At 43.7% G+C, this 15656-nt stretch overlaps 1 protein-coding gene across 4 annotated transcripts in view; it reads left to right on the forward strand.

Moving 5' to 3' along the window:
- Positions 1-1250: 1250 nt before the first annotated feature.
- Positions 1251-15656, forward strand: part of STX17 (syntaxin 17) — a 35514-nt gene continuing 21108 nt past the window's right edge. Inside the window, exons 1-3 of one of the 4 annotated variants that reach the window (XM_054060524.1) lie at positions 1251-1297; positions 3812-3915; positions 9667-9848. In XM_054060524.1, the coding sequence (XP_053916499.1) occupies positions 9726-9848 (123 nt within the window). In that variant the 5' untranslated portion in view covers positions 1251-1297; positions 3812-3915; positions 9667-9725. Of the gene's footprint in view, positions 1298-2887; positions 3916-8339; positions 8404-9666; positions 9849-15656 lie in introns of those variants that run through there. The other 3 variants (XM_054060525.1, XM_054060523.1, XM_054060526.1) reach the window with 3 other exon arrangements.

Raw genomic sequence — 15656 nt, forward strand, 5'->3', positions numbered from 1 at the left:
GCAACAGGAATAATAAAGACACTGGGCTGTGGTGGTGGGCTGACAGCTGGACACGATGCTCTCAGAGATCTTTTCCAACCTGAAAGATTCTATGAATGCAAGAAAAGTTCTTAACATGATGGCAGGAACTCTTGGCTTTCTTTCAGTAGAAGGAATTTAATCATCTTCCAAGGAGTCCATATCCCAGACAGCCGGTTCTCCCTTCCTCTCCAGCCAGGGCAGCTTCCCCTCCTCTGCCTTAGTCCCTTCCCACTCCTGCGCACCGAGAGTTACAGAGGGAAATAAACATGAAGGAATTGGCCCGGAGCGAAGGGGATGAAGGGGTGTGGTGGGTGGGGGCTGCACCTCTCCCACAAAGTGTCTCCAGGTGCCTGCCTTGGCTGCAGCCACTGCTGGGTGAGGAGTGCAGGTGGGCTGGGAGATGGTGGGGAGGGAGGGAGGGAGGGAAGGGAGAGGGGAAGGAGAACGAGAAAGAAGGGAGGGGGGAAAGAGAAGGAAAGGAGAGGGGAGGGAGAAGGAAGAGAGGGGAAGGAGAAGGAAGAGAGAGGAAGGAGGAGAAGGAAGGGAGGGGAAGGGAGAGGGGAAGGAGAAGGAAGGGAGAGGGGAAGGAGAAGGAAGGGAGAGGGGAAGGAGAAGGAAGAGAGGGGAAGGAGAAGGAAGAGAGAGGAAGGAGGAGAAGGAAGGGAGAGGGGAAAAAGGAGAAGAAAGGAGAAGAAAGGGAGAGGAGAAGGAGAGAGAAGGAGAACGAGAAGAAGGAAGGGAGAGGGGAAGGAGAAGGAAGGGAGAGGGGAAGGAAAAAGAGAAGAGAGAGAGGAAAGAGAGGAAAGAGAAGGAAGAGAGAGGAAGAAGAAGGGAGAAGGGAAGGAGAAGGGGAAGAGGGGTTGGGAAAGCATGGGGAAAGAGGGGGGAAAGAGGGAGGTAAGGGGGGAAAAGAGCAGTGGGAGGGGGAAGGGAATGAGGGGTAAAGGGGGAAGGGAAGGGAAGGAGGGGGGTAAGGAAGAAAGGGAGGGGGAAACAGGAAAGGAAGGGAGGGAGGAGGAAAGGGAGAGAGGCAGCGACGGCGGGAAAGTGAGGTGGGGGGAGAGAGAGAGCGGGAGGGAAGGGGGGAGAGAAGGGGGCTGGGGGGGGGGGGGGGTGGAGCAGCAGCCCCGCCCGTGGCGCGGAGGGCTGACTGGGGCCGGAGGCGGCAGGGCCGGGCCGTCTCTCGGGCTCTGCCGGCGTTTTCGGTTTCGCTTTGGCGCGCGGGGCGGCTCGGGAGGGGCCGGGCCCGCCTCGCTTCCGGGAGCCTGCGGGCGCGGTAGGAGCCGCGGCTGGCCGGGGGCGCTGGGCAGGGAGGGGGGCATGGGCATGGGGTGCCACCACCGTGTGGGTGTCCTGGGCACGGGGGTGCCCTTGGGGTTGGGTGCCCCGAGAATGGGATGTCCCTGTCGCGGGGGTGTTGTGGGCATAGGGGCGCCCTTGGGGATAGTGTGCCCTTGGGGATAAGGAGTCACCATCGTGGGGGTGCCGTTGGTGATGGGGTGCCCCTGGGAGTGCAGTATCCTGGGCATGGGGTTGCCGCTGGGAATGGGGTGTCCCCATCGTGGGGGTGTCCTGGCCATGGCAGAGGTTGGCGCTCAGGATAGGATGTCGCCGTCATGGAAGTGACCTGGGTATGGGGTGCCCTAGGGGCTGGCATGCCCCTGGGAATGGGGTGACCCTGTCACGGGTGAGTCCTGGCCATGGGGGTGCCCATAGCCCTGGGGGTATCCAGGCCATGGGGGGGCGGGGGGGCCTGGGCATGGAGAAGCCCCTGGGGCTGGGGTGTCCCTGTCGTGGGGGTGACCCTGGGCATGGGGATGACCTCGATATGGGAATGTCCCTGGGGCTGAGATGCCCCTAGGAATGTAGTGTCACTGTCGTGGGGTTGTCCCTGAGGATGGGGATGCCCCTGAGGATAAGGGATCCCTGTCGTGAGGGTGCCCTTGGGGATGGAGTGCCCCTGGGTATGGGTTGCCCTTGAGGACGGGGTGTCCCTGTCGTGGGGGTGTCCTGGCCATGAGGGTGACCTGGCCATAGGAGTGTCCCTGGGGCTGGGGTGTTCCTGGGATGGAGTCTCTCCATCGTGGGGGTGACCTCGGACATGGTGTGCCCTTGGGGATGAAGTGTCACCATCATGGGGTTGCCATTGTGGGGGCACCCCTGGGCATGGGGGTGCCCCTGGGCATGGAGTGTCCCCTGTGTGTGGGTGTCTCCAGGAGTGGGGTGTTCCCCTCTGTGGAGGTGCCCTGGCCGTGGGGATGAACCCCACTGTTTGGTTGTCCAGTCATGGGGATGTCCCCTCTGTGTGTGGGTCCTTGCCTCGTGGGTGTCCCCAGCCATGTGGGTGCCCTGGCTGTGAGGGTGTCCCAGTCATGTCGGTGTCCCCCGGGGCGGTGTGCCTCGGCCGTGTGGGTTTCTCTGCCATGTTGTTGTCCCCTGTGTGGAGGGTGACCCCCCTCCGTGTGGGTGCCCAGGTTTTCTGCATGCCTCAGCCAAGTGAGTGTTCTGGCCATGGGGTTGCACCCTGGGGATGGGTGCCTCAGCCATGGAGTTGTTCCCTGCCATGAGAGTGACCTGGATATACCCCTGTTGTGGGGGTGTCCTCACCATGAGGGTGCCCTGGCTGTGGAGATGTCTCAGCCATGGAGGTGTCCTGGCCATGTGGATGCCCCCCTGTGTGTGGGTGTCCCTGCCATGTGGATGTCCCCAGTGTGTGGGTGTCCTGGCAGTGAGGGTGCCTTTGCAATGTGGCTGTGTCCCCTGGCCATGGGGGTGTTCCAGCCATGAGGATGTCCACACCATGTGAGTGTCCTGGCTGTGGAGGTGCCTTTGCAGTGTGGATACCTCCACTGTGTGGGTGTCTCTCCTGTATGGATGCCCCGGCCATGGGGGTGTTCCAGCCATGTGGATGTCCCAGATGTGGGGTTGTCCTCCCCTTGTGGGTGTCCTGGCTGTGTGGGTGACCCCTGTGGTTGGTGGGCCCAGAGGGTGCTTAGCTCAGGCCAGGTTGCAGGGAGGTATGGGCTGAATAGGAGAGCTGAACCCAATCGTAGCTGTCATGTCAACTTAGATTGTTTTGGTTTTTAAAAAGAGTAAAAGCATGGTTTGTTGATTTGTTTAGCCTGGTGTTCCCTAAGCTTTTAAAAACATCATTTAGGAGAAAGGAATTGTAGTCTGCTTGAAGCCTTGAGACAGGACATAAGAACTTTATTCTTTGCTTATGCTTCTACTATCTGCATGTACCCCTTGCTTTTTGAAGGCAAGATTCAGAATTGGGAGAGATACAGAGGTGCAGGCTTCCCTAACTTCTTGGTTGTTGTGAGACCAGAGCCATAGGTCAGTTATACAGAAAGGTCAGTATTCAGGCTCTGATGGCAGCTGGAAATGTGGTGAAGCCACCTGTTGCAGATCTCTGTCCACTACGAACTCGTTCCACCTGTTCATCTCTGTTCAAAAAATGTTGATGTGTTTGTTAGTCATTAGGTATTTTCTGCCCTTCTGCAGCTGGTTTAAATGCGTAAAGCCATTTCAAAATGCCTGTTGTATGCTCTGGTTTCTCAAAATGCTGGACAAAGTTTGTTTTGCCAGGTGATCCACAAGTGCAGAGATCTGCTAGGAACTACAGCCTGTTGTGTACAGCTGCTAATTCTGGTTGTTCATGCGGGAGGTCCATCACGCGTGGCTTTTTATCCCATTAATTAGTTTCATGTTACTGTGTGGATACACTGGGTTTGGTGACAGCAGCCTATTTCAGCCTAACAAAGCTGTTTTGCTTTGGTTCCTTTTACAGCCAAAGGATAAAAATGATAATTCAGACCCAAAGGGCAATTTGGCCATAGCCTGACACAGGAGCAGTTTCCTCACTATCTACAGACTTCGGCCAAGTGAGCAATAGTGAGTACTCTGTCACTGCCGTTTTGGGTCCAGTACTACCATGAGGTTAAAGAAGAGCTTTTGATCAGCTTAGTGAGATCTAGATCCTCTATTCTAGGATCTGTATTCGAATTTGGTTTATTTCCTTGAGAAAAGGAAAAAGCTTTTAGGCCTTACAACCCTTAGAAAAAGGCATCTCTTCTGGAAGTATTTTTTCTAGTGACAGTCATTGTCTAAAGTGTCGTAAGTGAATTAAAATCAGATAGGAGTATTACACTATGTTTCCCTTCACAAGAAGATCTTTTCAGGCTTATTCTGCATTTTTCCTCCATTTCTGATTGGAGAACACTGGGCAGCTGAACAGAAATTCGTAAGAGTTAGGTTTGATGTACATTAGCAGCATTTACTGAAATTTATGATACAAGTTACAAGTATATTGCTCTACATAGGAAGATTTTTGCTTCTGATTTACTGTATCTATAAGACCATGTGCTTTCTTTGCATCGCCACAAAGTAAGTGCAGATTTTGTGTTAGTGTCAGAATCAAGTTCACACTTTCACTGTTTGGAAAAGGATGCCTTAAAATTCTTTTGTCCCTTACAGTTATTTGGTTTAAACAGTGAAATAAGATGGCATATGCTGGTTGGATCTCTGAAAGTTGAAAGTGGAAGTGATATGTTTTCGAAAAATTTTGTTTGCGTTACATGCCCATTTATTTGCTAAAGCAAAGATCAAGACAGTGGGACTCCTGCTACTTTTGCTCTCTTGCTTACAAACAAGAGCGTGTGGATTAATCCCTTATGGAAGATGCATTTAAATGATTTCAAGGACATGGAGTGAACAAACTGGATAAGATTTTTCCCCCCCCTGTTTTAGGTAGTAAGAATCATAGATGGTTTTCATATTAAGTGTAGGTGTCAAGTTAATGTCATTTTTTGAATGCTAATTTTACTTCACAAGTACAGTCTCAGTTTGGGACTAGTCTCCAGAAAACGTGAATACTAAGGAGAGAGATATATATAGTTTTTGTCACTACCAAATATGTTGATAATGCTGCTACAGTGTGCTTTGTATATGCCTTCTTTTTTATTAACACAGTTGACTGAAAATTATTCCATGTCTGGGTCTTGATCACTTCTGGATAAGTGTTCTTTCTGTCACTGAAATATAATTAAATTTTGGTGCATGAATTTTGAATATTAAATTGAAAGTATTTTACTTAGAAGATAACCTCTAACAGGCTTGTAGCATCAGTGTTTGAAAAGACTAGATTCTGTAATTTCTTTGTTTATCAAAATATCTTGCACAGTGAATATAATAAAGAACAGTTAATTACAGATGACTATATCTAACTTTTTAAATTACTGACTTGATTATGTGGTATTCTCTCGGGGTTTTTTTGCTCAAACTTGAATTCATTTTAGAGGATGAGAGCTGTATATTCCAATCTCAGAGAATTTGAGATCTTCTTATGTTTGGCACTTGGTAGATGCCTGCAGAAAGGGCTGTCCAGCCCCTTCTTCAAGTGACTGTCCTGCACAGAAATGGTCAGGAAGGGAAGGTGGTCTGTCACACAACTACGTGGTGTCTGAATGGCACCCTCTGAGAGAGGGCTCAGGACTGCTGCGGGTTTACGTACATGCGATTCAGATCCAGGGACAGAGACAAATTCATCCTTAAAAAGCTGAAGTTGAAAGCAGTGTTTTTTACATGCCTGAGGAGAGTGGTTGATAGGCTGGGCAGGGCTGCTGCTCAGAGGGGGCTTGATGGGATAGAGAAATGGGCCAACAGGAACCTAGTAAATTCCAGCAAAGCCAACAAGAAAGCCCTGCAGCTGGGGTAGAATAGTCTGATGACTGGAGCAGACTGTGGAAAGACTTGATGGAGACTGGCCTTGCAGAAAAGGACCTGTGTGGTGTGGTCTCCCATGTGCTGAACCAAGTGTGCTGCTGCAGTGAAGGACAACCACATTCTGGGCTGTATTAGTAAATGTGGTTGAGGGACAACAGTTCAGGGGAGTGACTGTTCCCCTCTATTCAGCATCTGTGAGACTAGTACAGTGGTAAGGAGGTTGAAGCATGTGATATTCAAGGAGAAACAGGGAGGTGGATTTATTCAGTCTTAAGAGAAGGTGAAGGAAAGGGAGATCTTACTGATGTGGATGGGAAGGTACAGAGCCTTCTCTTGGAGGTGCATGACAGTAAGATGAGAGGCAATGGACTCAAGCTGGCTTAGCTGCCACTTAAGTTTTTTTGTTTTTTTTTAGTTTCGATTTTAGCCTGGAGAATGGTCAGGCGCTGAAGGAGTGGGTCTAGTGAGCATGTGAAGTGTCCGTCTGTGGAGGTGTTAGAACTTGACTGGACAAGGGCCTGTGCAGCCACTGCTAACTCAGCTTTTGCTGGATGAAGCATGAAAAACCCTCCCAACCTAAGCTGTCCTGTTATTCTGTGATTACTCAAAAAGCAGGCATTAAAGCTTTGGATGTTAATAATTAAAGTTATGCTTGGGAGAGCATAAACCCAAGGAAGTATGCAAGAAACCTTAAATTTCCTTGAAACTGCATTCAGAATGAACATATGGTCATCACAAAAACTCGTAATGTTAATTTTATTTACCATATTATATGAACTCTAGAAAGAGTAAGACCATATTTTCTTATTAGTAATTTATGAATTAGATTTTTTGTTGCAAAAGCTGCTATTCTCTTTTTGAGAGAACATTAAGCAGGAGACCTGGTGAGAATTTAAGGAGTTTTTATATTTTTTTCTTAGTTTCTCACACTTACTGGGCAGTGAATTTTAGGCAGCAGTGCCTTAAGGAGATTCATAGATGCTGTCGTGAAAGGTAGTTTACTGTCTGGGAGTTTTTAAGGAGAAGAAAATGACTCTCCAGAGCCCTGCATGCAGCCGAATCTTTGAATTTAAAACTGTTGCTTATGCAGACGACCTCCTCAAGACACATGGCCTTTGCTTACATTAACTCTGCTTTCAAAATGGTCCAGTTTATAGGTCAACTGAAGTGTCGATTTTGACTCTTCTCAGTCTCTAGTTGTCATGAAAGGTGAAGGACAGCATTATGATGGATTTAGCTTAGTATCCACTGCATTTTTTCTGAGACAGAATGGGATATGGGTTTCTGTGAGTTCACGTTGTGCGATAAGTTTGAAGAATTTGTGTCATCCCTTCTTCAAGATGATTCAGTATTAAAGCCTGCTATTGCTACTGAGTATCCTTAAGGAAGCAATTTTTAATTCATGTAACTCATAAACTCGTGGATTAGTGCATAAGCTGTCAGGAAATTAAAAGTGTGTTCAAAAAGGAAGTACCGCAGTTTGGAGTGTGATGCTTTTTATCTTTTGCTCATTGCAAAACAAAATCTGTTCTCCGCTCAAAATGGAGTTCAATTGTGAGATACGAGTGGCTCTTTCAAAAGCATTAGGGACGGTAGTGACCAAGGTGTAACAGAAGAACCCGTGCAGTTTTTATCAACATGCTTTTAAGCTACCGTTTTCAGAATGGTGGAAAGAATAAATTGACACAAAAGGATTAAAATTCTTTTTACATGCCAAAAAGTGCAAGGCTAGGTTGAGGGAGGTGGTTCTGCCCTTCTCCTCTGCTCTCATGAGACCATACTTGGAGTACTGTGTTCAGTCATGGAGTCCTCAGCGCAGCGAGGACATGGATCTGTTACAGGAAGTCCAGAGGAGGGCCTTGAAGATGATCAGAGCTCTGGAGTGCCTCCCATATGAGGACAGGCTGAGAGACTTGAGTTTGTTCAGTATAGAGAAGAGAAGAGAAGGCTCCAGGGAGACCTTATAGCAGCCTTCCAGTGCTTAAAGGGGGCCTACGAGAACGCTGGGGAGGAGCTTTTTATCAGGGAGTGCAGTAACAGGACAAGGGGGAACAGTTTTAGGCTGAACGAGGGAATATTTAGTTTAGATATTAGGAAGAAATCTTTTCCTGTGAGGATGGTGAGGCACTGACACTGGTAGCCCAGAGAAGTTGTGGATGTCTCATCCCTGGAGGTGTTCAAATCCCACCACGTTGGATGGGAGTTTGAGGAGCCTGATCCAGTGGAAAGTGCCTCTGCCCATGGCAGGGGGGTTGCAACTGGATGATCTTAAGGTCCCTTCCAACCGAAACCATTCTGTTTCTATGTTTATTTGAAGGTTTGGACAAGGAACTATTAATATTAAATTCCTTTGATTAGAAGGGTCTATCAGTGAAACCTTGAAGACTGACTTCTCCTAACTTGATCTACTGTTAGCTAATACTCAGTTTTCCAAGGTTTTCAGTTTCTTTGTTGGTGGGATAGATAAAGGAGAGAGGTTCTGTTAGCATTTTGTTCTTCAGAAAAATACAGGTTGTTTTGTTATAGTTGCAGCTGTGTTGGAAAAGGTGAGTAATCTGGGACTATTTTCCTCTAGAAATACAGCTTCCTCTTGCCAGAAGTGCCTTCAGCATTCTCACTGGCCTGATGGAAGCTACTTACCACTTGGCTCCTTTGAAGGTGAGGGAGATTTGTACATATCCTCCCTGCAGCCGACAAGTGGGGGCTGAGACTGAGCAGTTCAGTCGAACACCCAGTGCCGTCAGCTGGTGTGTGTCCTCAAGTTCTCTCTGCCTGCAGGAATCATAGGTCTCAGAAGAACCTCAGCACTCTCCCTCTGCATTTTCACACCATAGTTAGGTGTGAGAAAAATAGTGTTGAATGTCACAGTATGAAAAATAGGAATTGTTTTTAATCCATTACATTCTGCTGCACCTCATCTGTACTAGGAGGATTTTGCTAGTTTTGTTAATTTAAATTAGTCTGGTTACTGGAAGAGGAAAGTCACGGAAAGCCTTCTGATGCAGATACTTTCATATAACCAAGTCTGCATGTGTGTTTTTTCTGACCAAATTGGGACCAAACTTTCTCATATGTCTGCAATTCAGCTTCTTTTTTTTGTTCAAAAGGAGTGTACAGAAAGAAAACCTCACTTAAATAACCTCTGTTTATACAGTAGTAAACTGCAAAATTATCTCAGCAATTATTTTTTTTCCCCCTTTGTGTGCATTCGGCATAATGAAATTCCTTTATATTACTCATATGCTCTGTAGATAAATGCTATTATTTACAGTTCTACGTAACTTTCTTTTAGAAAAATGAAACTTCAGAGTTATGTTTTATGCCTATTCAGGGAACATAATTTAGGCTGCTTATATACCTGCCGGTCCTGCAAATATTTCAGCAACCCGTTTAAACCCCTTGTTAGGTGATGCCTTCATCATTTTCAGTAGGGGATGAATGCAATTTGGAGTGCAAATCATCTTTCAAGAGCTCTTAATCTTTCTAGGAAGGGCACTTCCAAAATCAGTTTTATTTTGGTGTCTTTTCAGAACATGTTTTAGAATTTTTGAGATGATTCAGAAAATAAATTGGCAAAACTTGAACTCTGATCAAGCAAAGCATCTAATTGGAATGCTTTTTCGAAGGTTTCTACCTATCATTATGCTACAAAGCATATTTGCATCTGCCTTAACAAAAAAGACCGTTAAATGATTAGCAGTAGGTTTTATCTATGAAAAAATGATCCGCAAAGCCTGCAAATAAAAGGAAATAATATATTTAAATGCAAATAGAGCATCCAGATCTTAAGTAGCTAATACTGCTCAAATGTGGATTTTGGAATAGTGGTTATTGGAAACACTAGTTAACCATATTTTGCTTTCCTTTAAAAAGTGCTTCTAAATTAGCATATTTTTATAAGTCTGTACTTGTTTTTTTTAGGGATTTCTACCTTTGTGTATGTATACTGGGCAAGTATCAACTTGAAAGCTGCTTTTAGGATGTCTGAAGATGATGAAAAAGTTAAGCTCCGTCGAATTGAACCTGCCATTCAGAAGTTCATTAAAGTGGCAATTCCGACGGATTTGGAGAGGTTAAGAAAACACCAAATAAATATTGAGAAGGTTAGTGTTCACTTTTTATTAATACAGTTCTTTTTTTTTGCAGTACAGAAGCAATCATATGGAAGATGATGTAGAGATTTCAATGGAAAGTTGATTATTAAATGTTTTAATTCAAATTTGGCTAAAAAAAATGAAACTTCTATCTTGTCTGATCATTCCGTGTGTACAGAGGCCTTTACTAGTGTGAATTAGTCAGTCTACAGAGTGAGAGTCACTACTTGTCTTGTGTTAAAAAGTTGTTGTAAGGCAAGGAGCCTAATAGTTGTAAGTGATGGTGATTTGCTGCCAACTGTTGTGAATAATTCACTGTTTATACCTGTCTATTTCTGTATATTTTTTTAAATGGAGATGAGAGAAATTGAGAGATTGAATTATTTAAGTAAATAGAAGAAAAATTATATCAAAATTGCAGCATGTTTGTATGATTCCTGTTGACATTGGTTCACACTTGACTGTGAAACTGAATATACTTCAAAGAAAAATTAGTGTCACGTTAAATTCTTCCATACTCTTTGGCAACACCTTTACTGGTGAAATAAACATGACCAGGACAGCTGCCTGGCATAAAATGGTGTGTCCCCGTATTATTAAACCCTCATATTCTACATCCACACTGCTAATCTGGAGTAGCCTCTCTTCAGTGTTTATAAACCCTGAACCGTTCTCAGGTGTTCTTTTATGTGAGAAGTCTGTTAGGCATGGTCAGAACTAGAGGACTGTTCTAACAGTTTCACAGCACAGATGACCAGACTTCCGACTTGAAACATTCTCAGTCTCTGTTTGTTAGTATAGTTGTAGGCTGTGGAAACAGAGAAATCAGTTTGTTGAGAAAGGTGGTAAGAGATTTACTAAAACAGATGGCACCAATAAAAAAAGGCTTAGAGTGAGTGACTTTGGAAACATGCTTGCGGTCATTATACCAACATTGCGATGGAATTTTTGAAATGGCTGACAGAAGACATATTTGTTTAGAAAAGATTACACTTGCCACCACAGAAAAATCAGTGACAGTGAATGTCTGTAGTTCTGCAAAGTTCTGGTCGTGTTTCTGAAAAATCATGCGTCATCTTAATTTCACTCAGCTTGTTACGATGTAGAAAATCAAGTGTATATGTAAGTCTGGATGGTGTAGCACACCCAACTACATTTTTTAGCACTTTGGGAAGGAATGAGTAAATGAGAAGAAAATATGTGGATGTGATTGTGATTGTATGGTCTGAAAGGTGTGTCTCATGTTATTGCTGAAACTGCTTTGTGTTCTGCTTCTGTCACTTGTTCATAGCTTTGCTGTAACATTACTGTAATTTTATGAAGTGGGTAATCTTTTGTGTGAGATTTTCCATGGCCAGTGTCTTCCTTGAGTAGTTTGGTGATGGAGGGAGGGAAAATAGATCTCCATATTTGTTTCTGAGAACATAATCAGGAAATATTGTGTTGTTCAAGAGACGGTAATTTCTTTTATTAAAAAATGCTTAGTGTAGGCAATAGTGATGGATAGCTTAGTGCTAATAATTTCTATTCGAAACAGTGATGTGTTGAGAATTTTTGTGGGTAGTCTTCGTTTGAACTATGTATTCTATTGTGCCTCTAAAGATCTGCCATGTTTTGGCCAAGAGGTACTGTTCTGAAAAAAATGATTTGCATGTAGATCATAGAATCATAGAATGGTTTGAGTTGTAAGGGAACTTAATATCATCCAGTTCCAACTCCCCTGCCATGGCCAGGGACACCTTCCGCTGGTTAAATTCTACCAGCTGAAGATTGCTAAAGATTTACCCAACAGTGAGCACACTGGCTGTGCTAGAAATTACCAGAACTTTTTCTTGGAGTAGCTGATGTGATTGGTCCTGAATCTAAGAATGAAAATGGGGAGATGATTTTTCTTGTATTCTGAAATCTCAGCCTTTTAGTTTGCCTTACTTGAGTGCAAGACAAAACTCTTGCTGGCTCATGTAAACAGAGGATAAGGAACTGGGGGGTGGAGCTTGTGAGGAAGTACTTCAGATGGGTGGTGACAGTGCAAGAATGGTGGCTGTCCATGGGATGAGGGAAAAGCTGGGATAGAATAAGACCTGGATCTGCTGGGACTAATGGTGGGAGATAATAATTTGACCCTTCCTAGTAAGGGTGTAATGAAGATATAAGAAGGATATGAAGTGCAATATTTGCAAACTGAAAAATGTGTTAGTATAATATTTGCCTGAAGCAATAACTTCTGAATGACCTATTTTTTGTAGTCACAGCATGTTGTTTACCCTTTATTATTCTCTATTTGTATGACTCATTACATTACCTAGATGCCATCTGATTTTTTTTTTGCGTTGGAATCAGCCAGTTTGCAGTAGCCCTGTACCTTAGTGGCCAGGAGCAACTTTCTCTTCTCTACCTTCTCCCATGAAGAACAGTTACTTGAGTTACTTTGCATTGTAACCAAAGTAGAGAGGAGTCAGTATTAGTTTACTCTTGGTAGAAAGAGGTGATTCTACCCCTCTCTTCAGTTCTCGTGGGACCTCACCTGGAGTACTGTGTCCAGCTTTGGAGCCCTGAGCACAAGAAAGACATGGAGACGTTGGATCAGGTCCAGACGAGGGCCACAAAAATGATCCTAGGGCTGGATCACCTCCCATACGAGGGCGTGCTGAGAAATTGGGATTGTTCAGCCTAGAGAAGAAAAGGCTTCAGGGAGACCTCATAGGAGCTTTCCAGTACTTAAAGGGGTCCAACGGGAAAGGTGGGACAGACTTCTTAGCCAGGCTTGTTGCAACAGGACAAGGAGTAATGGTTTTAAACTAAAGGAGGGTAGATTTAGACTCCATGTAAGGAAGACATTTTTTTACGATGAGAGTGATGAAGCACTGGAACAGGTTGCCCAGGGAGGTGGTGGAAGTCCCATCCCTGGAAACGTTCAGTGTCTGGTTGGACGGGGCTCTGAGCAACCTGATCTATTTGAAGATGTCCCTGGGCCTGCATAGGAGTTGGACCAGATGACCAAGGTCCCTTCCAACCCAAGGAATTCTGTGATTCTATGATGATGGGTGAGCAAGAAGCCTCAACTGTTAAATTGCCTTGGAGAGCTGTACAGCCTCCAGGGATCACTGTGCACGTCTCTCAGCAGTGGTCATAGAGCTAGCTAAGGGCAGCTAGTGAATATTAGTGTGGAATAGGACAGGATTCAGAGGTGCCTAGAGGAGAGGATCTTAATAATAACTTTTTGTTCTGCAAACTGTTTCATGCCGATAGAGACAGTCCTGGTAGCTAAGTTGCTACTTTCTTTCTTTAACCAGTAGTTGCACAATTGCTCATGGAAGCAACATGCGTTTGCCATAATCCACCAAGAAGGATTTATTGGTTGCAGAGGGATAGAGTTTTTGGTCTGTAGTTGGCTTATGTTAAAATTATGTTAAAAATTGTATCTTCAGGGCAGCACTTCAGTTAACGCCAACAATGTCAATGCTTGTGGAGCAGTGAGGTGGATCAGAAAAGTCCTTAAATAATTGTAAACTTAGTTCTTTATAGTGTTAATTGTGATTCATTCCTCTAGAACAACGCTTTTATGAAAGCAAGAAGTGGCAGCAGCATTTAGTACAGATTTGTCTTTTTGATTTCAGAATGCTATTAATTAAAAATTTCTACATCCTTAGACAGTATAAACCCTGGCAGAGTTGATATTTAAATTAGTAATTAAGAGAATTATTAGAAACAAGTAACTATGGATAAAGCTATCAAATAAACAGTTGATAACTGTACCAGAAGGTGTTCAGCAGTACTGAAGGCTTGCGAACTTCTGTGTATTGGCAAAAAAATTACATGAGCATTTATGAGAAGTAATACATCTGAGTATAAAAATAGTCCCTAAATGCCAGAGTCTTTAAAAAATCTACACTTAGTGTAAAGTTCTTAAAATTTAAAAGTTTCTTTCTTTTTTTAAATACTTTCCTGGCTGTAAGAACAGGAAAATATTCAAAAGTTTACTCTAGTGATAGATTTATGAGAAGGTGAGAATAAAAATATGGTTAATCTTAATTTGAAATCTGTCAATGTAGATAGTTTTAGATTATCAGAACACCTAGCAATAGTTTGGTTGAAATGCTTGCATAGTCATTTACATTTTTTACAAAATTTACGTTCATTTTAGCCACAACGAATGTGTTACAGTGCTTGTGTGCACTGCCAGCAGTATAAATGGTTTTCTTTAAAATACTTTTTGTGAAATTAACTTTCAGCCATGTAAACCAAACATCCCTAGTGGTAAAAGGATAATTTTGTAGAATCTGGTCCTGTTTATTTTAGGGGCTACTTTTAAGCAAAAAATCACTAATTATGTCAAATTACTTAGAGCAGCAACATTATTTACTTATGATGAAGCCAATATCTCTAACCTCATTTCATGAATATTGATTTAAACCTTAGGTTCCAGAGATAGTCCAAACAATTAATCTACTAAATCACTGTTTGAAGAAACTATAAAATCAATATATAATGAAATTTGACCTTGACTACACCTTTTCAGAGGAAGCAGCTACCATAAATCCATCGTCATGACATTGCTTCTCAACTATCTCAGAGTCCAACTTTCCATATGACAGTTTCTGAAGACTTAACATTTACGCCCTTAAGAAATCAGTACTCTATACTTGTTTGGTTTTTTTTTTTTCATGTTTTCCCCAAAGAGTTCTTGTTTTCTAAAGCACATTTCGTGGATTGGATGGCTTTTCACTCCAAAAGAGGGAATGAAATACATTCTTGTCCAAAAGAGTTACAGTGTTCTGTAAGCCTCTGTTAGATGAAAGCAATTGTCTTGGTACTACAAGATGGTGGAGATTTTGGCATGCTGTCCTAAACTTTGCTGATGGTAGGCAACAATCCTTCAAAAAAAGGTGCTGTAAGACACTTTCCTCTGCTTCTCTCAGATTTAATTTCCTGTAACTGCCAAAGTTAAAGGATGTTATGTGAAACACTTTTTCCCTTTGGCTAGGAACCATTGTTCTGGTGAGAAGATACATAGAGGTGACACAAAATGAGAAACCAAGATAATCCGAGTCTTACTGCAGTTTTCATCAGAGTGTATACGTTTGTATTAAGATGTTTTAGATATGTTGGTAAGCTCTACCTGCTACAAAATTTAATGCAGAGGATGTTATGAAAAGCTCTGAGTTCTCTCCATGCCCACTAGATATTTTCAAGGTGAAACGGAAGTGGTCCAAAGCATAAGCATGAAGGTTGCTTCCTAAAGAGACTTCTCCAAAGAGAATGAGATGAATAGGAAAAGAGGTCGTCTAAGAGTAACCTTACGTTTTGTGTTTCTGATGTGGAATATAAACTTTTGGCTATAGCACATTGTTTCCATGAGTCTATGATATTCAACATAGAGTCATTTTGGTTGGAAGGGACCTTCAAAGATCATCCAGTCTCCGCTGTGGACAGGGATACCTCCCACTAGATTGGGTTGCTCAAAGCCTCATCCAACCTGGCTTTGAATACTTCTAGTGATGGGGCATCTACAGCTTCTCTGGACAACATATGCCACTGCTTCACCACCCTCACAGTAAGAAATTTCTTTCTTATGTCCAATTCGAACTTACCGTCTTTCAGTTTAAAAGTATTGCCCCAAGGCCTGTCACTACAGCCCTTGGTAAAATGTCCCTCTCGTTCTCCTCTAAGCCCCCTTTATATACTGAGAGGCCACAACTGGGTCTCCCCAGAGTCTTCTCCTCTCCAGGCTGAACAGACCCAACTCCTTCAGCCCTTATTCATATGAGAGGTGTTCCATTCCTCTGACTATTTGCATGGCCCTCCTCTGGACTTACT

The sequence above is a fragment of the Cuculus canorus genome, chromosome 2, assembly GCF_017976375.1.
Source record: "Cuculus canorus isolate bCucCan1 chromosome 2, bCucCan1.pri, whole genome shotgun sequence".
Lineage (NCBI taxonomy): Eukaryota > Metazoa > Chordata > Aves > Cuculiformes > Cuculidae > Cuculus > Cuculus canorus.